At 49.1% G+C, this 22,970-nt stretch overlaps 2 protein-coding genes and 1 non-coding gene across 3 annotated transcripts in view; all 3 read left to right on the plus strand.

Moving 5' to 3' along the window:
- Positions 1 to 1,728: 1,728 nt before the first annotated feature.
- LOC148106710 (myomegalin-like) lies at positions 1,729 to 8,321 on the plus strand (the record flags this gene model as incomplete). The annotated part of the gene is made up of 8 exons (XM_087860572.1): positions 1,729 to 1,888; positions 2,461 to 2,687; positions 3,839 to 3,982; positions 5,035 to 5,173; positions 5,470 to 5,516; positions 5,774 to 5,800; positions 6,541 to 6,592; positions 7,262 to 8,321. Coding segments are annotated over 8 exons (894 nt in total), but the record flags the coding sequence as incomplete, so codon positions are not given.
- The window catches only part of LOC123803505 (NBPF family member NBPF4-like), a 53,615-nt gene continuing 38,678 nt past the window's right edge, over positions 8,034 to 22,970 (plus strand). The window contains exons 1-3 of the mRNA XM_087860561.1: positions 8,034 to 8,162; positions 12,499 to 13,778; positions 14,585 to 15,693. The gene's annotated coding sequence lies outside the window, so the exon portion shown is untranslated. The remainder of the gene's footprint in view (positions 8,163 to 12,498; positions 13,779 to 14,584; positions 15,694 to 22,970) is intronic.
- On the plus strand, positions 13,504 to 13,665 carry LOC123803555 (U1 spliceosomal RNA). The gene has a single exon (XR_006782911.1). It is a non-coding gene; the product is annotated as a U1 spliceosomal RNA (small nuclear RNA).

Consider the following 22,970-nt stretch of genomic DNA (forward strand, 5'->3'; position numbering starts at 1 on the left):
GCTGGCCTTCCAGATTCCCATTCCCTGATTTGAGGGGAACTCAGCTGAGTGGAAACTGTTCCTGTCCTGGAGGCGGTGCTGGCTGTGGAAAGCAGGGGGGGAGGGAGGACAGCCTCGTTTATTCCCCTTGGCTGTCATCCCCTTCCCTACTCTCTTTGTCAGTCCTTCCAGATACTGCCTTGCCTGCTCTCTCCCTCTCTTCTCAAAGTCCTTCATCCAGCCCCCTTCGCCTAGCTTCAGTCTGAATGTTAATACTGCCCCCCCATCTTGACACACTCATTTCAACTTCCTCTTCTTTCTTTTCTTTTTTTAATTCACCATCTCCTCTCACCTCCAGAGCCCTATTTTCAATTGTGTTTCAATAGGAGGCATTTCTGCTCAGGATTATCTAAAGCGGAGTTTCAAACGCGTTCATGCCTGCTTTTCCTGGGCCTGTTAATCTTAGTTTGTCCCCCTGGTCCTGCTAGATTGTCATTGATTAGACAGTGACCTCACTTGTCAAATGATGTGAGGCTCCCAAGATCCAGTGTTGTGGCCATTAGATAAGAAAGTGTCCCGTGGACTGTGGCCCATAGAAACTGCTTGACCACAATAGGTGGATGCCAGGCTCCACCCGGGCTGCCGTGATGCTTGTAGTGTTCACTTAGGACTCCCTGCTCTGCCATCCTGCCCGGCTTTCCCTTTTCACTGCGTCCCCACGACCCCAGACAGGACTCAGCCCCGGTGACTCCGCCACTGCTCCTGTTCCTCGCCCACCAGAGAGGCCTGAGCTGGAGAGCTGGTTCTAAGCCACCTTTGCCTGAGCGGGATTGTTCCTGTCTTCTCTGGTATTTTCCAATACCAGGTCTTGGTATTGCTACCTGGTCTGCAGGGGGACGTCTCTAACCCTCCACGCCCTCTGTCTCTACTCTTCTCCTCCTACTACATTTTTTCCAGCACTAACTCATCAGAATGGTGATTGGAATGCTAGTTTAATTGTCCACAAGTCCATTCATCCTTTGATTCAGTATTTTTGACACATATACCCACATATGTGATGTGGAAATATTGGGGTTCAGAGCTGACGGCCAAGAAAGAATGTCTTGAGACATTTTTGGTGCGAAAAGGGCTTTTTATTATAGCACAGGGACAGGACCTATGGGCAGAAAGAACTACACTGGGGTGGTGAGGAGCCATTGATTACATGCTTTGGAGTTGGGGGAGGTACAGGCAAAGGGAAGTTTCCAAAAGGACTTTAATATGCTAAAGAAGATTCATGGGATACTGGAAGCCTGGCTGTTGTCAAGCTAGGACTGTTTTTCCCTCTAGTCGGTCATTAAGACAGTTGGGAGTTCCTGAAGTAATGTCTTACTCTGCCTGCCTCAAGTATTTGTCAATGGGTTGTAGGTTATAAGGAAATTTAACTTTATCTACATTTCCTTTTGCCTTTGTTCTCCACCTCATGGTATGCATATTTATATTTAGTTACAAGGCATTGTATTAGAAATTGCACACATAATTATATTCAAAATGCAGGTTAGAAAAATGCACCTAATAATTTTTCAAACCAAAAGTCGCTTCTCATGGAACACGCTTCCGTTAAAGGAACATGTGTTTGTTCCAAGCTAAGGGATGTGTTTGCTGTTGCTTACAATCACGGTCTGGGAGTGATGATTGTGTAAGAGACAAACCACGCTGCCTTAGATCTCTGCTGGTGAAGACTAAGCTGTGCATGGGCTTGGTGAGCAGTGTTCCAGGGTTGCTGAAAATTGTTCTTGTCTTTATGCCCTGGACTCCATTGCTTCCCCTCCAGTCCGAGATGTTGGCCTGAATTCTCCAGCGCTCGTGTTCCCCAGCCTTTCTCCTGCTGCTCCTGGCTCAGAGACCGCCACTTTCAATAGGACAAATGGTAAATATGGCAACTGAACGATTCAGGGACTGATGATGAAAAATTACCAATGCAAGTAACCTTTGGTTACTAATGGACACATTATCTGATTGTAGACATTTTTCTCCCTGGGTCCCAAGGTCTTTAGCCCTACTCATTGCACCTTCTGTGGCCACCTTTCTTGCCATTATTCTTCCTCCTGTGGTTTTCCTATTGCTCTGTTGTGCTTCATTGCCCAGTGATCTCTCCCTCCTTGGAAGTGCTCTCTGTGTCCAGCTTAATTAATTTCTTTCTGTGTCTTCTTAACCGGAAATTAAAATTTTTTTATTAAAATAATATTTGTCCTGGATATTTCATTTGTCAGTAAGGATAAAATTTGCCTCCTGGCAATTTTGTCATTATGAGATGATGTAAGAAAGATTATAAAAACATAGAACCCAGCAATCTATGGACTTCACACCTTGCTTGTACTTTCCCAGAGTGCCTTTCCTGTTCCTGGCCTCTTTCACTATTTGATGTCTATTTTAGAATGAAGTGGACTGAGGGTATGCTTATCACTGTGGATTCTACGTTGTTCTGGTTTTGTTTTTCAGAGCTGGATTTGGTGGCTTCTCCAGTAATGAAGAACCCTCCCAAGCTGGAGGGCGAAGCTACTGATGGCTCCTTTGCCAATAAGCATGGCCGCCATGTCATTGGCCACATTGATGACTATAGTGCCCTAAGACAGCAGATACGGGAGGGCAAACTGCTGATCAAAAAGATAGCAGCTCTTGTGAGATCAGCCTGCACCTTCCCTGGCCTGGAAACTCAGGGCACAGAGGTAATCACGCTGTAGGTCTTAGGGGCTCCTTTTCCTTGTGCCCTTTCTCCTTCTGATTGTAGCTTCTTCTCCCACTGGCCATCTCCCACAGCTGAGGCTACATCTTCTGCTTACGCCCAGCCAGGCCCTTCTTCTCCATCTCCTGTTTTCTCTGTCCACTCTGCTCTAACTGTTATTTGCTCTCAGAAACACAGAAAAGCCTGAGGAGCATTGTCATCCTCATATGTAGAGCATTTGCTGAGTATTGGCTTATGTGTCGTGCTCTTCTGAGCACCCTTTGGTCACTTATTATCTGGTCCCGTCACCCCGGCACATGGTCATCAATGGGCAGAGTAAAGTCACTTAATCATGTGGCTGGAAAGTCAAGATTTGCATCCAGATGAACCCCATGTTTTGGAAGGGCTGAGAAGCCTGGCAGCCATGGGATTTCTCTGTGCAGACTAAGCAGGGAAGACAAGTGGGCAGCATGCCTTCTCAGAGTATTTCCCCACTCAGAGAACAGCTACCAGCTGCTGTGCTGAGCCACTGGAGATGCATGGACATGCAGGGACAGCCCTGTCCCCAAAAGCCCCCACTCCAGAGAGAAGCCCACACATCCAAGGAAATAAGGGCAACAGGGGTCTGGGCTTAGTACCAGAAGCCATCCTCTGAGTTGTGAGTGCACAGACACAGAAGGGGTCATTGTGCCAGGCCAGGAAAGTCCCAGAGTCCTTAGAGGAACCACTAGGGGGACATGCAGGCTCTGAGTGATGGAGGAGAGCGTTCCAGGTAAAGGGAAAGGCTTCTCAGTCCTTGGAGCTACAAATGGTTCAGCCCAGTTGAAGCAGAAAGTAGGATTTAGAGATTTGCATGGGGGTGCCAGTGCAAAAATCAGGGACCGTAGACTTGAGAGCATGGAGTAGGACTAGAAGCTTACGGAGAGTATGAGAGAAGCCAGAATCTAGTGATTCTTGCAAGTTGGAGGTCACTGCTGAGGTGGAGATCTTGGGCTTCCAGGTTAAAAAAGGGTTTCACAGGGTCAAGCAGGCCCATGCCTGTGCCTCACTCACCAAGGAAACCTGAGCCCTGTGCTGTGGGAGCAGGGGGTGGGGGTGGGAGAGAGTGATCTCTCAGCCTCGGTGGTGTCCAGGGCTATCTCCCCCTTCTCCCAGGTGCCGGGCAGCGAAGGCATCCATGAACTTGGGAGCAGTGCCCAGGCCCTGCTGCACACGCTGGAGGAGTCAGCCTCCCTCCTCACCATGTTCTGGCGAGCAGCCCTGCCAAGCTCCCCGAGCCCTGCCCTGTCTGGCAACACGGTGAGTGGCAGCCTCCTTCACGGCTTCTGCCCCAAATGCCATTCTGCCTCCTCCGTCCCACAAGTCCTAAAGGTCAGGAGCCAGAGAGTTGAGTTGGGACAGAGGGGCCTCAGGGGACTGTTCCCAGAGGAAGACCTGTCATCCATGCTGGCGGCTGGCAGTACAGCTCTGATGACATCCCTTCTCCCACCCCAGCAATGAGGGAAGGACAGAATATGGAGAGGGAAGACACATGAGAACCCTGGCCACCAGGAATGTTCAGGTTCTTTCACTTTCTGAACTTAGCTGAGCTGAAAAATTTAGGGACCTGTGAAAGTGTTAACATGTCCTTTCCCCCTATGTCACCCCCACAGAATGTCACCATGAGATGACCAGCCTCCTTTAGCCACCCACTGCATCCCAACACACAGCTTCTCTCCACATCTTGGGGCCAGGCCTGGGAGAGTCAGCCTCCCCACCCATCAGGTGCTCTCAGATATGAGGCCTGGACTCTGGTTGGTGGGAGCCTGGACAGGAAGTTTTCTCAATCTGCCCTCCTCCCCCTCCACACCCCCACCCCCAGAATTCTAGGCCAGATTAAAGTTACTGACACCGTATGGGCCCAAGCTATGCCAGTTCCAAGGGAGAGGTTGTTTTGCCATCTTGAAGTTGGTCCCAAGATTTACAACATGGCAGACTGTCTCCCCAGGCATAACATTCCCAGCTAGAAGTCTGATCTGTGATGCCAGGGTGCTAGAACTGATGGGGCACTACATGTGAGCTCTTGTTCCACCGCTGGGAGTCCTGGTGCTGCCCTGGAGTCAGGTTCTCTTCCGCAACAGGAGTGGAGGCCTGTGTCCCTCTGCATGGGGGCTCCCAGGTTCTCCGTGTTCCGACCGAATGGCCTCATTCTAAGCTGGCCTCAGCTGGAGGGTTTTAGAGGCTTTCATGGAGGGACTCCAGTCCAGAAATAGTGCAGAACATTGTAGAATCCCACTTGTGACTTTCAAGAGCCACAGAGCATGGGGTGCTTTAGGCCTTCTGACCTTTGACAGCCTGTTTCCCTTCCCCAGGGACAGTCCATGAGAAGGGAACTTCTGGAACTGAGAACCAAACTGTCCAAACAGGAGAGTCTCCTTCAGAGCACAGCAGAGCGTCTGAAGACTGCCAACCAGCAGAAGGAGAGCATGGAGCAGTTCATCTTCAGCCAGTGTGGGTGCCCCCAAGCCAGGAGATGGGAGAGGAAATTGGGGAAGGGGGCGACTTCCAGACTGCCCACTTGTGCTACAGATGGATGGTGACCCGACAGACTGGAGGTGGGGGGTGCACACTGATGTCATGTCTCCAAACCTCCTGTGCCCTGAGTAATTGTGGATGCAGAGGGAGGGGCGCATGGAGGCAGCAGGAGACCCTGAGCTGAGCGGCCAATAAGACACACTTTAGAACACACCAGGCAAGTATGGGCCCAGCTGGTCACTGCTGCCTGTTGGGCTGTTTTATTGTTTCAGTGACCAGGACACATGATGTTTTGAAGAAGGCAAGGACTAATTTGGAGGTAAGGAGACCACTGCACCCACCAGAGACCCCAGCCCAAATCCAACCCCACCTGTCTTCAGAGTCTGCGAATATCGCCGACCCACTCTGACCTTCCAGGAGAAGATTTCTGGTCCACTCCTAGGACTCGGGTCCTCATTAAGTGTCCTTCTGCTTCGCTCCCCATCCCCTCTCCATCCCAGTCCCTCCCCTGCCATCTCATCTCCCTGTCACATCGTCACCCTCTTCTCTCCTCACCCCACTTCTTCCCTCCTTTAGGCCAAGGCAGGAGTCCGAGGAAAGCAAGTGAGTAGATTCCCAAGATCAGAAGACATGGGGAGTCCGCCTCTGAATTACCTTCCAGGAAAGGGTCTCTCTGGCCAGCTCTAGTGTCTCCTGTAGCACTTTTAGTTCAGGAAAAAATAAACCCGAGATGCAATCTAATTGGTTGATTCTACTGCACACTCAGAGAAGAGCAATTCAATTTTCACACATCTTTCTCCAAAGAAAACCACTGGGTCTTCTTGACCTAAAGGAGAATTTGATAATAAATAAAAATGAAACTTGAAGGGAAACATTCTATCTGTATGGCAGGTGTTCTGTACGTTTATGTATAATACTAACACTTTCCCTAGCAGTAAGCTGAAGTGTAGCAAATAGCTTATAAATCAGAAACTAAACCTTTCGGGCCACCTGGGGGGCTCAGGCAGTTGAGCATCTGCTTGATCTTGGCTCAGGTCTTGATCTCATGGTTGTGGGTTCAAGCCTTGTGTTGGGCTTCTCGCTGGGCATGGAGATTTCTTCCAAAGAATAAAGAAAGAAACCAAGCCTTTCACTTGGGTTTTAAAGCTCTGCCCTAAGCAGTTGGGCCTATTCCTGGGAATGTTCCTCATGTAACCTGAGAGCCTGTTGATCCCACAGCGTGAAAACGGGTTGGACCATGCCTTCACCCTCCTTTTCTTTTTTTTTTTTTTTTTTTTGTGGGGGGGGGGCTAATTCCCTTTTGTTCTTCTCTGATGATTCCTTTCTTTCCTGAGCCTCTTTAGAAGAACACTTACAAGATGGCCTCTGTAAAGCCTTATTCCTGTCCCAGCAAAGGTAACCCAACAGCCCCACACACCCACTGGCTTCCCTGTGTTTGGAAGTTTCCTCTGCACTTCCCAGAGACCAATGGAAAGGGCCTGAGGCCTGGGTTCTAATCCCGGGCTTGTCACTAACCGACCCTGTGGCTGACCCCTCAGGGACGATGAGCCCACCACCCCTCATCTGAAAGAGGTGGCACTAGACGCAGGGAGTCTCTGAGCTCGCTGCTGCCTGGGCCCCTCCCTCTCCACATCAAGTAAGGGGGACATGAACTTAACAGGGGACTTCCCTGTACAATGTCCTCTCCTTCCTGCAACAGGCTGCTTCTACGTGGGCATGTTTCATACTAAGCGCTTCGGTTCCTGGGAGGTCACAGAAGCCATCATTTTGCTCTGAGTGAACTGGGGAGTGACCTGGCCCCTGAAGAGGGTGTGTGGGATGCGGGCACCTTGTGTGCAGTGGCTCTGAGCAGGGCCGTCACCCGCCCGACGTGGTGGGGAACTTTCCTTCTCACCTGGTGGCACCAGTGGCTCCTCAGGACTGCACCCCTTCCCCTGGGCACATCCTCCTGACAGGCTCTCCTTGAGCTCCTGGCTCTGCCACCGCCCACTGCTCACTGCAGCTCTGGGAGCCACCAGCAGGGCCTGACAGTAGCCTCTCACCTTGTTGCATTTTTGTCTCCAGGTGAAGTTCTTAAGGGCCCTGCCCTGCACCGCAGTCTTGTGACCCTTGCCTTCCACGAGCCACGCAAGAAGAGGAGCCACCAGAGGTCCTTCAAATAGCAGGAAGGCTGGGCCTGCCCCCCTTTTGTGCAGACCCCAATCTGTTGAGGAGACCTGGACCCCACTTCTCCACACCTGCTGGAGTGTCCAGGAGGAGTCAGAGGCCGGCCTGGTGGAGGAGGGCGAAGGGCAGACAGCCTCTCCTGCGGCTGAGGAAAAGCATCCGCCAGGGTCTGCTCAGCCCAGCCCTGAGCAAAACACGCAGGATTTGTAGAGGAGCTCGTGACACTGCTTCTAAGCACCACACTGGGCTGGGAACTGCAAATGGCCATTTCTCGCTCTAGCGCCTGTCCTCAGATGGCCAGCTCGGGGGACACAGGACCCTGCTTCCTACAGATGGGACACCTGGTCTCCACACGGAGCTCCTGGGCCCACTCTGAAGCCCACGAGTGACAGCAGTGGCCTGAGCGCCAGTGGGGCTCAGCCCGCACCACCCCCAGATCCATGCTTCGCCGGGGCCAGCTCAGCTGGGCCACCGTCAGCCTGGGCGTCAGTCTACACCGGGGCTCCGGAGTGCTTTGGATCCACGTGGTGAAAGTGGTGGCTTCCCACATGCCATCTCCTGCTTAGCCTAGCACCTCCTATTTCCATTCTTTTATGCTCTCTGAAGTGTGGCCACCTCAGTCTAAATATGCTGTCCCCTCGCATCACCCTAGCTCCTCTCTGGGGAACTGGGGCTCATGGCCAGGCCAAGGCCAGTGAAAGTCCTGTGTAAGACAAGCCAGCGATCATTTTGAAGTGGCACCTGAGAGGCCCCCAGTTATGGGAAAGCCTAGTCTGTGTCCTGACAGTGTTTTGAGAAGGTGTGTATGTGTGTATAAATGTACGATAGATATTTATCTATGTTGCTATGGCAATATGTCAAGGGCAGCATAACTGGTGGACAGGGTCTGTTAGAGAAAATGAAACACAGTCTCTTTGGTGGCTATGAAAGTAAAATGTGTATAAAGAGATAAAACGTTCTTCCTCACCTGCTCTGCTTCTGATTTTGGCACCAGTCTCTAGGCTGAATGTGTAAGAGTAGGAAAGACACCCTGTCCCTCAGAAGGTCATAGTCTAACGCTTCAAGTCTAACTTTAAAAGGAGAACTTTTGCCTTCTCTCTCATTTTGTAAAAATCCCCAATCTCAAAATATAAGAGAGTGGTTCTTAGATTTCTTAGATTTGGAGAGCCTTAGAATCAGCAGTGGAGATCACAGAAGGCACTTCCTGGGTCCCAATCCCAAGAGACTTCCTTGGTGTGGGTGCCCAAAATCTGCATTTCTTACGTTAATACCCTTGTGATTCTGATGCAGGTGGGCTGCAGACCACGCTGTAAAACTGTTGTACTCTAACAGTCACCCAAAAGTGTAAACACAGGTTTCTTTTTGAAGATTTTATTTATTTATCTGACACTGAGAGAACACAAGAAGGAGAGAGGCAGGCAGAGGGGGAAGGAGAAGCAGGCTCCAGCTCTGCGGGGGAGCCTGATCCCAGGACCCTGGGACCATGACCTGAGCCTAAGACAGACACTTAACCAACTGAGCCACCCAGGCGTCCCCAGTTGTATTACTTTGATCGATAACCTTTCATTGAAAGTGTAGGGGGCTCCTGGGTGGCTCAGTCATTAAGCCTATGCCTTTGGCTCAGGTCATGATCCCGGGGTCCTGGGATCAAGCCTGCATCAGGCTCCCTGCTCAGTGGGAAGCCTGCTTCTCCCTCTTCCACTCCCCCTGCTTGTGTTGCCTCTCTCCCTGTCTCTCCCTCTGTCGAATAAATAAATAAAATCTTAGAAAAAGAAAGAAAGAAGAAAGAAAGAAAGAAAGAAAGAAAGAAAGAAAGAAAGAAAGAAAGAAAGAAAGAAAGAAAGACAAAGAAAGGAAGGAAGAAGGAAGGAAGGAAGGAAGAAAGAAAGAAAGAAAGAAAGAAAGAAAGAAAGAAAGAAAGAAGAAAGAAAGAAAGAAAGAAAGAAGAAAGAAAGAAAGAGAGAAAGAAAAAAGAAAGAAAGAAAGAAAGAAAGAAAGAAAGAAAGAAAGAAAGAAAGAAAGAAAGAAAGAGAAAGAAAGAAAGAAAGAAGGAAGGAAGGAAGAAGGAAGGAAGGAAGGAAGGAAGGAAGGAAGGAAGGAAGGAAGGAAGGAAGGAAGGAAGGAAGGAAGGAAGGAAGGAAGGAAGAAAGAAAGAAAGAAAGAAAGAAAGAAAAAAGGAAAGAAAAAGAAAAGTGTGTAAGTCCTTCCATAAATGTTGGCATAGAGATCTGCAAATATTCCCCGGGAAGTGGCCTTACTTATGTCCTTTTGCCTTCCAAGAATTACTATTAAGCTATCAATTATTTCCTAGAAAGTGTTAAAACCACGGCCAATAACAACAAACAAAACCCTCAAACACTCTCCTCAAAACCATCACCACGACCACCAGTAACAAGAAGACCCAAGAAAAGACCCATTTGAGGGAGCAATGCCTCCTACTTTTCTAGTGGATGGAGTGACCCCGCATCTGCCCTAATGCTCTGTTGTTCAAGTGTTTCCACGAAGGCCTTTGGCTGTCCATATAGAGGAACTCACTGGCCCGATCAGCAGAATGGATGAATGTCAGTAAACTATTAAGGCAAAGAAAGCAGGCACCTGGGTGGCTCAGTGGGTTAAGTGTCTGCCTTCAGCCCGTGGTCCCGATCCCAGGGTCCTGGGATCCAGCCCCACATTGGGCTGCTTTCTCAACAGGGAGCCTCCTTCTCCCTCTACCTCCTGCTCCGGCTCCTTGTGCTCTCTCTCTGTCTATCAAATAAACAAATAAAATCTTAAAAAAAAAAAGGTCTTAAAAAAAAAGATTTTATTTATTTATTTGACAGAGAGAGACAGACAGCAAGAGAGGGAACACAGGCAGGGGGACTGGGAGAAGAAGAAGCAGGCTCCCAGAGGAGGAGCCTGATGCGGGGCTCGATCCCAGAACACTGGGATCACGGCCTGAGCCAAAGGCAGATGCTTAACGACTGCACCACCCAGGCACCCCAATAAATAAAATCTTAAAAAAAAAAAAAAAGAAAAAGGAAGACAAGGAAACCAAGTGGGAGACCATGTTGCCCTGTGCTTATGCCAGCACCCCAGCAATTCCTCCTCCATCCCTGTGCCACCAGGGCTGGTGCGCCCTGATGGGATCGTCAGCAATCAATGGACAACACAGATAGTGCTTCTACAAAATTCATTTGAGGTACATAACATTTAGGAAAGCAATAGCATACGACATCATATAAACCTCACTCTGCTCAGGATCCAGTCACAGCTCTCTTTTGGGGAAAAGCCCTAAAACTGTTGCATTTCACCCTTTGTGAAAGGTGGAACAGTGGGTCTGTGCCTTAAGAGACCTCGTTGCAACAAAAACGGACCTTTGAGGGGAGAATCATCCAATATTCACCTTTCTGTAAGGTCTATCCTACCCCTCCCTGTGAACAAAGCCCACTCTTAAAAATTAAAAATCCTTCTGGGTGAACACCAATGGCTTCAACTTTGCATCATTCACGTAAGAAGCTTGCTGAGCCCCCGCAGGGAAGAGACTGTGAGTCCCACAGAAAAGAATGGAAAGAAAAAAGACGGCAGGTGATGGGGAGAACAAAGGCCAATGAAATGTAGAGAAAAGTAAATGTCCTTGGCACCTGCAGCCCATGAGTACAAAGCCCAGACAGAGCAGGACAGTCCTCCAGGAACTCACAAGTGCACTACTGGTAATGCTTTGCTGGAGGTAAAAAGTAACCTCTGCTGGACAGAAGCCAGACCTCCAGGACCCTGGAAGTCTCCTTGAACACCTAGAAATCCCTTTGGAAACTTCCTTATCTCTACCCTCCGCCCCCAATGTACAGGATATGATCATTCGCTCCTCAAAATCCCAGGGCAGCTCTTCTTGCCCAGGGGTCCCATCCCGGAGCTTCAGTACAAACACCCTTTTGCCCCGGAGATGCCTCAAGAGTTCTTTGCTGACCGTTCGCTCCTGGCCCACCTCGCATCAGCAGGTACCTAAGCGTAACACGTAAACACTAATTAAACTAGCCCTTGACCTGTAGACCTAAGACAGACAACCTGCAGAATTTGTAGAGAATTTATTGCCTCCCCCAGATCTATTTACCGCTGAGCTGAAGGAGGTAGACCCTTACATTGGTTTTCTATTCCTGTGATACCAAGTCGCCAGAAACGTAGCGCCCTAAAGAGAACACATTTTTTATCTTCCAGTTCTGAGGGTGCAAAGTCCCAACAAGGATCTCACTGGACTAAAATCCAGATGCCCACAGGGCCACCTTCCCTTCTGGAGGCTCTAGGAGAGGGTGGAAATTGGTCAGGGGAAGCCTCACTAACATGCAGTCGGGAGGTTTTAGCAAGGGAGCTCCTCTGCCCTCCTTACCTCCTGGGGCATTGCAGCCCCAAGGGGAAGAGACTGATCTGACCTGACAGGGACTTGACATTGCACATGGATACGCCCCCACTAACCCCGCCAGAGGAAGAAACGCTAGCCTCGTCCCCCAAGGAGACACCAGCACACAGCACACTTGCAACTTACGGTTTACCCCGATGGACTTTTAGAACAGCCTTCCCAACTGACCCCTTTGCTCCAAAAAGAAGAGCTTACCTCCCCTTTGTTCTCCGAACTCAAATATGGTTTTGCCACAGCTGGTTTGTCCCAGATCGCCTTTCCCTTTTATTCCCCACGAATCGACGCGGTGTCTATTCTTTAGGTTCACAAGACAGTGTGTCTCTTTGCCTGTTGCATCTGTTAGAGGCCCCTCCTCCATCCTCAGCCCCAGCCCCAGCCCCAGCCCCAGCAGGCAGGGCCCTCCTCACACAGCATCCTTCTGACCTCCTTCTCTGCCTCTTCCAGTGTTAAGGCTCCCTTGTCATTCCAGGGTGCCCAGGTTCCTGGCATTAGCATGGGCACCTCCTAGGGAGGGGGCATTATCCTGCCCACCACCACACCATGAAGTCAGGTGACAAGTACAGTTGGACGCCCCCTCCCCGCCCCCCAATCTTTTCTAATTTCAACAGTCCGGTCAAAGTAAACCACTACCTCAAGGCGCAATCAAGGCAAAGGCAGATCAGACCCCTAGCGCACTCCATCCATGACCCTATAATTGCCCAATACTAGTGTGTTCAGAGAGTACTTGTTTTGCTTTGTGTTCCAGACCTGGCTTTTTTCCCTCGAAAGGCCGACTTTGACTGCAGAAATCTCATCGAAGGGGAAGCGCCCAGCGGTGGAGGGACGGAAGGCAGTGGCAGAGTGGGGCGCCTGGGACCCCACCAAGCCCCTGCTGTGAACTCAGCCCTGAGGAAGTGAGCAGAAGGAATGGTTTCCTCTGGCCCTGCCCTGGACTGCGGAATCCTTGGGCGCCTACCCCGGGCGGCCAGGAGGGGGCGCCGAGACCCTGCCCTAGGAGCCCTCCAGGTGAAGCAGCAGGCCCGGGGATGTTTTCAGCCTGTGGGATGTTGCCGGCAGGTGTCAGCCCCAGTGCCCAGAGGAGGCGGACCTTTGTTCCCCGGGCCCCCCAACCCCCCGGGGTGTCCAGACCTGGAGGGGGGCGGCTGGCTTGGAGGCTGAGCTCCTGAGGTGCAGCCATCGCTCTCGGTTTCCTCCAAACCAGGTTCTGAGGAGAGGGAGAGAGGGCGGGGAGAGACGTATCGGCTCTTGGAGGGCTGGTGGCAAGTCCTCCCTCTGTTCCTCCCAGGCTGGCTCAGCCTTCCCTGTGCTGGGCGCTGGGGGGAGGGGTGTGTGTGTGTGTGTGTGTGTGTGTGTGTGTGTGTGTGTCTGAATGGGAGTGTGGAGGGGTCCGGAGCCAGAGCTGCAGGGAGAGGGTGGAGGAGTGGTAACCAAATCAGGGTGGAGGGAAGGAGGCGGAGGAGACTGTGAAGGCATTGACTGAGAGGAGAGCCGTGACGTCACGGACGGGGCGTGTCCGATGTAAATCAGGCAACGTTTAGGTGCGGTTCTGTGCGGTTGTATTGCCAGGGCTGTGGAAGTAGCAGAAGTAGCAGCGCTGTTGTTTCCAAGGTATTAGGAAGAACTGGGTGGAGGGTGAGGATGCTTGGGACAGGAGTGGGTGCCGAGGGTTTTGGGGTGTGGCTAGGCGAGTGAGCTTGTGTGCAAGGTGAAAGGCGGGTGTGGCTGGAGTGGGTTGGTGGCAGCGGGAGTCATACTTACCTGGCAGAAGAAATACCATGATCAAGCATTTAGTTTTCCCAGGCTGAGGCTCACCCATTGTACTGCAGGTGTGCTGACTCCTGTAACTTCCCCAAATGGCAGAAGCTCGGCTACATAATTTGTGACAGTGGGCGACTCCATCCGCACTCTCCCCTGGTGCTAGCTCTGTAACAGAAGTTTTTTGTTTGTTTGTTTGCTGTCTTGTTCTGTTTGGTCTTCTGGTCAGACCAAGCAGCGGATTCTGGAGACTTCAGACCTCAGTGTTGGGTAATATTCTCTTTTGCTGTTGCTCATCAAGAGTGCATGGTGGTCAGTGACTGTCCACAGCTCTCACTTGCCTGACATTTTGGGTGTTGGGTTTTTCATGCTGTTGTTCCTCCTGCAGCGAGGTGCCAGGTGCCCACCAGTGCTCTTTACTATCTCTGCTTATACAGTAGCTGGCTTGCAGACCTGTCATCCTGCAGAAGTGCTTTCTTTCACTTCCCATGGAACACTGGTCAGTGTTCCTTCTCCTTTCTGCCCTTCCCACATACCTGGCCAGTCACCCTACAAAGCCTCATCCAATGCCCAGACTCCCTGACCTTAATGAGGCCACGTTGTAGCCTACCAAGATAAGCCTTCCTCCCGAGGACCCTTCGGAGACTAGAGATGGTCCAGCTTGACCTACTTCGTTTATTGTAAGTTTACTTGGGGAAGTGATCTCTACACCCAAAGTAGGGATTGGGCTCCCGAAACCAGCTCCAGAGTTCTGTGCTCTGCCAATGGAGCCAGCTAGGCGCCCCTTGAGGGGCTTTGGAAGAGGCAAGTCTGTCCACTTGCAAAGGACCCATTGGGGTGGCACCAGAGACGTTTCCCAAGCAGCAGGCTAGCTCTTGGGCAAGGGGCCATGGGGCTTCTGCATGCTCTCGGGCTCAAGCAAAGACTGTCCTTAGAGCTGTACCTGCATTGTTGTGCAATTCCGAGCTGGAAGAGGTTTCTGGCTTCATGCTTTCGCCAGAGCTGGGGCTTTTTCTCTACTCAGTAAAAGCCTCTGTTCAGAATCTACACTGACCTGTTCCAACTTTTTCTCTTAGCAGAGCCACACCAATAGGGACTCACAGGAACTGGGTTACTCTTCTACCTGAAGCAACAAAACAACACTGCAACAGCATCACACAAGATGCCCGAAATGCAGATTTCCAAGATCCTGGGCATCAGGTAAAGAGGACAGCCATCCCAGACACGTGGAAACACCCAGGGGAGCGGAGCCCTACAAGTGCTCCAAGGTACTGCCTCCAGAGAGTTTCCAAGCAAGGCACCGGAGGGAAGGGCTGCTGAAGAGGAGCCCTGCGGACCTCGTAGAGTTGAGGACACTGGTCTGAGAGACCCCTGGACAGAGGAGAGACGGGGAGGACAGGGCTGTGCAAAGTCACCTAGCCAGAGCTGTGTTGGGGCCCTAGGGTGGTGTGCAGTGAGGTCCTGCTCAGGGCCTCCATGGAGGCAAGGCCAGCAAGTCAGGCGGCCATCCTTTGAACAGGACCTGGTGCTCACACAGTGCTGGGAGCAAAGCCTGTGCCCCACAGACAGACTGAGCAAAAGGCGAACCCTCCTAATTCCCGAGGCACAGGGTGGAGGACTCAGGGAGGACTTGCCACAGTACTGGGAGCTCATCGTTAGCCCTCCACGGAGCACTGCTCTGGACCACTGAACTAATCGTTAAAGCAACACCAGAAATGACCACACTGTTCCCAAGTAATTTAAATGCATCTCTGAACAAAGCTCGATATTATAGAAAACACAAAAATAGCCAGCAACCAACAAGGTAAATTCACAGTGTCTGGCATTCCATCCGACAGTCTGAGGTATGCAGAGAAGCAGGGGAAATGAGCCTCCTGGAGGAGACAGATCACTCCTCTGAAAATGACCCAGAGCCGACACCAAGGTGAGACTCACCAGAGAAGGACCAGAAAGCGTTTGTTTTAACTGCATCCCATCAGTTCAAAAGAGTCATCAGATTCATGGAAAATGTAAAAAAAAAAGATCTAATCTCACGTTAAGAGATGAAAACCACCCTGACTGAAGGAAACATACTGCAAGGGGCTGACGGCGACTAGAGAAGGCAGAAGAAAAAAGTTGGAAAGGAATCCTGCGGAGTCTGCAGTTGGTGGTGTTGCCATCTTAACCACCTTAACCCTTCCAATCGGTGAGTACAGGATGTCTTTCCACTTGTTTAGGTCTTCTGGAATCTCTTGCAGCAATGCTATGTAGTTTTCAGTGTACAGCTTTTGTGCCTCCTTGACTTGACTATTCCTAGATGCTATTCTGGTGGGTGCTGTTGGAAATGAAATTGTTTTCTTAATTCCCTTTTTGGATTGTTCATTGCTAGGGTATAGAAGCACCTGATTTTGTCTGTCTTGTGCTCTGCAACTCTGCGGAATTAAGTTATGCACTCTAGTAGCTGGTGTGTGTGTGTGTGTGTGTGTGTGTGTGTGTTTGGATTTTTCTCTAAATAGGGGCATGGTGTCTGCCAATACAGATACAATTTGACTCTTGAACAAACTGGGGGTTAGGGGTACAGATTCCCACACTTGAAAATCTGTGTGTCACTTTCGACTCCCCCAAAACATAACTACCACTGAAGCCTTACTGATCACAAAACAGTTGATTCACACATATTTTGTGTGCTGTTTGTATTATATACTTTATTCTTATACCACAGCGAGTTAGAGTAAAGAAAATGTCATTGAGGGGCGCCTGGGTGGCACAGCGGTTAAGCTTCTGCCTTCGGCTCAGGGCGTGATCCCGGCGATCTGGGATCGAGCCCCACATCAGGCTCTTCTGGTATGAGCCTGCTTCTTCCTCTCCCACTCCCCCTGCTTGTGTTCCCTCTCTCGCTGGCTGTCTCTATCTCTGTCAAATAAATAAAAAAAAATCTTTAAAAAAAAAAAAGAAAAAAAAAGAAAATGTCATTGAGAAAATCACGAGGAAGAGAAAATACATCAACACTACTATACTATATTTATCTAAAAAAATATTCCACCTCTAAGTGGATGCACGTTGTTCTGTTCAGTTGAAACCCACGTTATTCCCCAGTCAATGACAGTTTTATTGGTTCCTTTTCAAATGTTTTTCCCTCACCTGCAGGGTTTTTTTAATTGATTTACAGTTGATACACCATGTGACGTCAGTTTCACATGACAACACAGTGATTGGACAGCTCTACAGATTATATTATGCTCATTAGATGTGTAGCTACTCTCCGTCACCATGCAGAGCTGTTCCTGTACCACCGAGTATATAATGTGATCTTTGTCCTCTTAACATTTTTTAAAATCCTCACTGTGGACGATGTTTTGACAGAGTGTAGAATTCTATGCCCTATCCCCCCAACCCACCACTACCGCGGGCCACCTGTGGACTTTGCCAAAGAGAAGCAGTGACAGACCGGAGGTTCCTTATGTCAGGTCATGGCAGGCCCTGATCTTGGACGAGGATGCTCAGCCTAGGCCAGGGAAATACAGATGAGCAGGAACCATTCTTTGCAAGCCCAGCACCAATTTGAAAGACCAGGGTGACCCTTCTAGACCCCTGCAGGGATGGCTCAGCACCTAGGAGCTGGCCCTATATAGATGTCCAGAAAAAGGCAGGTCCCCAGCCTGGTCCCAACTCCCTGACTTAGACATAGGAGAAGGTTAATGGTGCCACAAGCTCTTTTTCCTACGCTGATGGGGGGAGGGGAGCCTCAGTGCCAGTGCAGGAGGGAGCATCAAAGGGAACCTTTAGCTGTTGACCTAAAGGTCGGTGGGAAGAGCCCACCCAGGGGACCAAGTGTACTTAAGATCCACCCAGGGGACCTGGGTGACTCAGTTGGTTAAGCGTCTGCCTTCAGCTCAGGTCATGATCCTAAGGTCCTGGAATGGAACCCCCCATCGCGCTTCCTGGTCCACAGGGAGCCTGCTTCTTTCTCTCCTCTGCCTGCTGCTCCCCCTGATTGTTGTGTCTCTTTGTTTGTCAAATAAATAAAGATAGAAATTTAAAAAAAAAAATCATCCAGATCTTGCCAGCTGCTTTCCTGTGTCCTGCAGCTCTCACTTTCTCCCCGAATCTCCAGCCAGCTGGGTATCCCCTGTCTTTGCCTTCTGCCCCCTGGTCTCCTTGTGCCACCTGGAGGTCTCCTCCCTTAGGTCGCCTGCCCCCTTGTGGATTCCAGGGGAACTGCCAGGGCCAGAGGCTGAAGGCATAGGCCCTGAATCCCTGACTCCAATGTGAGGTCAGAAACCAGGCTCTAAGTCACCCCCTGCTGGGACTCCAGGATATGGCACCTCACCAGGGAGTGTTTGCCTGGGGACACAAGGACCCATTGATGTGGGACTGTTACCTTTTTTCTTTTTCTTTTTCTTTTGGTGAAATTTACATGCAATCATGTTCACCCATTGTGGAAGTCCCCTAGGATAACACAGTTGTTCAGCTAGTACCCTAGTTTGTTTTAGAGTCTCCTTCCCCTTCCCACACCCCCTCCAGCCCCTCTGCAGACAATCTCCACTCCGTCCTCCAGCCCCAAGCAACCTTGATCTGCTTTCTGTCTCCATACAGTGCTCCTTTCTGGACAGTTTACAGAAATCGAAGGAGACAACACGTAGTTCTTGGTGACTGGCTTCTTTCTCTGAGCATGCTTGTAGGGTTCTTCCACGCTGTTGCTTGGACCAGATTTCTCTGCCTTTTGTTGCTGAATAGATTCCATGGTACAGATAGGCCACATTTTGTTTGTCCATTCACCAGTCGATGGCACTTCGTGTTGCTGTCAGTTTTTCTCCTATTGTGAATAATGCTGCCCCGAATCTTTCTGAATGAGGCTTGCGTGAACAACTGTTTTTATTTCTCTCAGATAGATTTCTAGTTGTGGAATTGCTGGGACCTATGGAAAGCTTGTGTTTCACTCTTAAGAACTCTCAAGGTGGCTTCCAAAGCGGTTCTTTTATTTTACGTTCGTTCCCACAGCAATATAGGAGGGTCCAGTTTCTCCACATTCTCAGCAACACTTGGCACTGTCTTTTGAACATAATCGCACTAGTTGGTGTAAAGTGGTACCTGGTTTTACTGGCATTTCGTGAGGACTAATAAGGTTGATTACTTTTTTGTGTGCTTATGAGCCATTTATTGGTCTTCTTTGGTAATGTGTGTATTCAAGTGTTCTACTGGCATTAAAAAGTGTGTAGCTTCTGCCCATTGAGTGAGTTCAAAGTACTCTTGCCTCTTGTGAATGTGAGTCCTCATTGGGTATTTAATCTGCAAATATTTTCTCCTAATCAGTGGCTTCTCTGTTCCTTTTCTCAGTGGTATCTTCTGATGCAAAGAAGTTCATCTCAAGCTTTTCTCTTCCATACTGTGCTCTTGCTGTAGTGACTTAGAACTCTTTGCCCAATGCAAACTCCTGACCATTTTCTCCTATGTGTGCCCCTTGAATGGTTGTTTTGGCTCTTACACTTAGCTCTGTGGCCAGTTTGAGTTCATTGCTGTGTATGGTGTGATCTCCAGCAACAGCCGTGGGGGAGCTTTGTCCTGCCAGGTGCAGGAGAACCTGGAGGTAACCTGGAGGTAGCTTGTGTGTACAGGGCAGTCCTACTCCTCTCCTTGGCCCCACCTACAGGTTAATCTCCCCCAGGCCAGGAAAGGGGATTTCACCTTCCCACACCTGTTAGTGATGGGCTGAGTACCTTTGGGGAGGCAAGATAAATGGGGCTGGTGGTCCCATACTATGTATACTCCCCATTCTCTGGGACTAGGTACAGAGGAGCTCCAACAGCCCCAGGGCAGTCCTAGTCAGAGGTGTCTTTAGGAGCCCAAACACACTGAGAGCAGGAGAAGATTACACAGAAAGGATACAAGGGATCCCAGGGGATCTGGGTTGGGTTCCTAGAGGGTCTTCTATGGGTAGGTGGGAAAGAGGACTCGCAGACAGCAGGAACTCAGGAAATAGGTCCAAAGGGAGTGGAGCAGATTGGAGGCATTTCCCAGAGTTTGAACTATTTTTGCCAACCTGAAATTCATGGTGTGTGCCGGACCATCAAAGGTGCCTGGAGGGACACATGGCTGGCTCCGTGAGGGAAAATGTGCAACTCTTGATCTCAGAGTCATGAGTTGGAGCCCATGTTGGTGATGGAGCCTAGCTGAAATTTAAAATAATAATACTAAAAAATAAAAAATACGCAGGTGCATGCATCAGGAATCCAGAGTTACTCCTTCTAAGGAAAGGATGGGACAGCTACCTCGGTCCTTGCAGATCAAGAGCCATGCTGAGCTGGAGAATCCTCAACGTTGCCTGACTTTTCCCAAGATCAACCCAGAGACTCTGCACTTTTAATATTTGTTGGGTTTCCCGTGTGTGGCCTGAGGTCCACTGGCAGACAAAAGTTGACACCCTAAGTACAGAAGTAGACCAAGAAATGGAAGAGTACCTGGATGCACCACATTACTCTCTGCCCGCACTGCAGCCTCACTGAAAACGGGAATGGGCATTCGAAATCCCTGGTATGCAACACAGGTTATGAAAAAAATGGAAAGTTTGGGTTAACAGTTTAAATGATTGTGCCCTCAGACTGAATTTGATGGCAATTGCAGACTGTTGAACATTTTCTAGGTTCTGCAGGTGGAAATGGGAGACTACGGGACAAAGCAATTATACAACTCAGAATAACTTTGGTAACTTAGTATCTTCATACTTGACACAGTTTTGGTATTTTGTCTGATCCGAGGGTCTCATGCTTCTATCTAAGCATATTTGTACAAGGAAGTGGATATCAATACCTCACCTAAAATCCATACCACTAAATGTGCCAGTGCTCATTCCTAACGGTAGTTTAGGCTCCTTTCTGACTGCCTGTATTTACCTTGACTGATTCTGAAGGCAGCCCATTCTGGCCCATGTGTACTTCTCTTTGGCCCCATCTACAGCTTAAGCAGAACATCTGAGCAGGCTCCATCACTGAGGGAAGGATATAGGTCAGACAGGTAACAAAGAGAAATGGGGGCACTTGGGTCAGCAGAAAGAAAGTATGCCTATAAGTGGGTTGATTCCAGAGAGGGCCATTTCATTGCTTTTTAAAAAATATTTTATTTACTTATTTGAGAGAGAACATGAGAGAGAGCGTGGGGGAGGGGAGAAGGAGAGAGAGAAGCAGACTCCCCACCCAGCAGGGAGCTGGACTTGGGGCTTATCCCAGGACCCTGGGATCCTGACCTGAGACAGAGACTGACTCTTAACCAATTGAGCCACTCAGGCACCCCTTAAAATAATTTTTAAAAAATTCCGGTGTACTTAACATATAGTGTTACATTAGTTTCAGGTAAGATCATGGTATTTATTTTTTAACTTCCATTTTTTAAAGATTTTATTTCCTTATTTAAGTAGAGGAAGGGTGGGGGCAGAGGGAGAAAAATCCCAAGCTGACACTGCAATGAGCATGAAGCCGAAACTGGGGCTTGTTCCCACGACCCTGAGATCACGAACTGAGCTGAAATCAAGAGTCAGAGGGTTCAACAACTAAGCCAACCGGTTGCCCCTTGGAATTTCTAAGAATAATATGTTTAGTGTTCTCTCTGAAATGGGCACTGAGTATTGAGCAATGCTGAGAGAAACCATGGTACCCATAGGCGCCAAGGTCAGATGGGCCAAAATGTAACACAGTGGCATATTGATTATTTTGAATTGAAGCTACTTGAAGAGCAACTGGTGCAAGGACACTCGAACCCTCTTCTGTCTTCCTGAATGCAGGAAACCAATCTCCCGTATGTAAAAGGCATCTCATGTACTAAGAAGTAAAAAAACTTCCTTCTCACCAGGGACTTTAAAGCAGAGATTCTAAATTCTGCTTAGAACTCCCTTCAAATTAAAACTCCCAAACATCCCTCAGAAATGTACTGTGTCCTTGTCTAAAATACATAAAAACTACCTTAATACTTTATATTTCTTTAAAGGTCTCCATTTCAATATCAGTTCTTCGTAGGCATGCAATGTCTCAGATAAACTTAATTTTTAGTTTAGCTGGAAGACCTTGAAAGGTAAAGGAGGAACTTTTCCTTCCTTACATACCTTTGCCCAGGGAAATGAAATTGGACTCTTGCTGATTTAGAAGTTACACCTACGCAATGTGGGGAAAAGAAGGGAAACAGCATTCCTTACAGCTACTCATTTCCCTTCAGTGGAGGTGGCCTGGAAAGAAAGAAGAAAGAAAGAAGAAAGAGAAAGAAAGAAAGAAAGAAAGAAAGAAAGAAAGAAAGAAAGAAAGAAAGAAAGAAAGAAAGAAAGAAAGAAAGAAAGAAAGAAAGAAAAAAGAAAGAAACCAAGCAAGCAGGAGAGAGAGGAGGGGAGGGAGGAAGGAAGGAAGAAGGAAGGAAGAATGAATGGATGCATGGATGGAAGGAAGGAAGGAAGGAAAAGAAGGAAAGAGAGAGAGGGAAAGAGGAAGGAAAGAGAGGGAGGGAGGAAGGGAGGGAGCGAGGAAGGAAAGAAGGAAGGAAAGAAGGAATGTATCCTGGTCAATTTTCCTAGTAAACATCTAGTGAAGAACCGGTTGGTAAACACCCAAATGGTGGTGACTGTTCGGAGGGTCCCTCCATGACATGCTTTCAGGAGGGTGTATCTGACGTGTATAAAACTATTTAGAGAACCAAACCTAGAATCTGTGGATTAATACGGCTTCATTCCATAGAACTGGTCCCAAGAGCTATGTAAGCATAGCCATGGGAAATCACCCCAAACAGCTCCACTTTGTGTGGTGAGCTCACACATCACTTGAGACCATATATGTTTCGTCTGTGCCAGAACATGTCCTCATGTGGGAAGCAGGTTCTTGCAGTTAGTGTTGGTGGTCTCAGTTGCTTTGCTGGTACCTCATAATTTTACCCTTGAAAATGTGAGTAAAACTTGATAGTGCTTAAGATTTATGATTTGGGGCAACTGATTTGGCAAAGCAACCCTTTCTATCATCCCCATATTTGTTGGATGTGCTCTTACGCAATTCTCTGGTCTTTCTTGAAATAGTTGCCATTGGCCAAAGTTAAGGCAGGATAATCTGTGTACAGAGTAACTGTTGGATCATGGATTAAATGTTTCGTGGCCATTATGGCCAAATTTTTTGCTAAGGTATCTTCCAAAACCATGTATCGTTCTTTTGCACGTGCCCATTTGCAACTCCAAAAGCCCACAGGGATGTTTCCCTGCTACCTTGTAGTCCTTGTCATCAATTCCCTGTTAGTTCAGGATTATAACAGATCTCATTATTTTTTTAAAAAAGATTTTATTTATTTATTTATTTGACTGAGACAGAGAGAGAGAGAGCACAAGCAGGGGAACAGCAGAGGGAGAGGGAGAAGCATACTCCCCATTGAGCAGGGAGCTCAATGCGGGGCTCCATCCCAGGATCTTGGGATCCTGACCTGAGCTGAGGGCAGACTCTTAACCGACTGAGCCACCCAGGCGCC

Source organism: Ursus americanus, unplaced genomic scaffold, assembly GCF_024610735.1.
Source record: "Ursus americanus isolate L20-20 unplaced genomic scaffold, mUrsAme1.1.p SCAF_96, whole genome shotgun sequence".
Classification (NCBI taxonomy): domain Eukaryota; kingdom Metazoa; phylum Chordata; class Mammalia; order Carnivora; family Ursidae; genus Ursus; species Ursus americanus.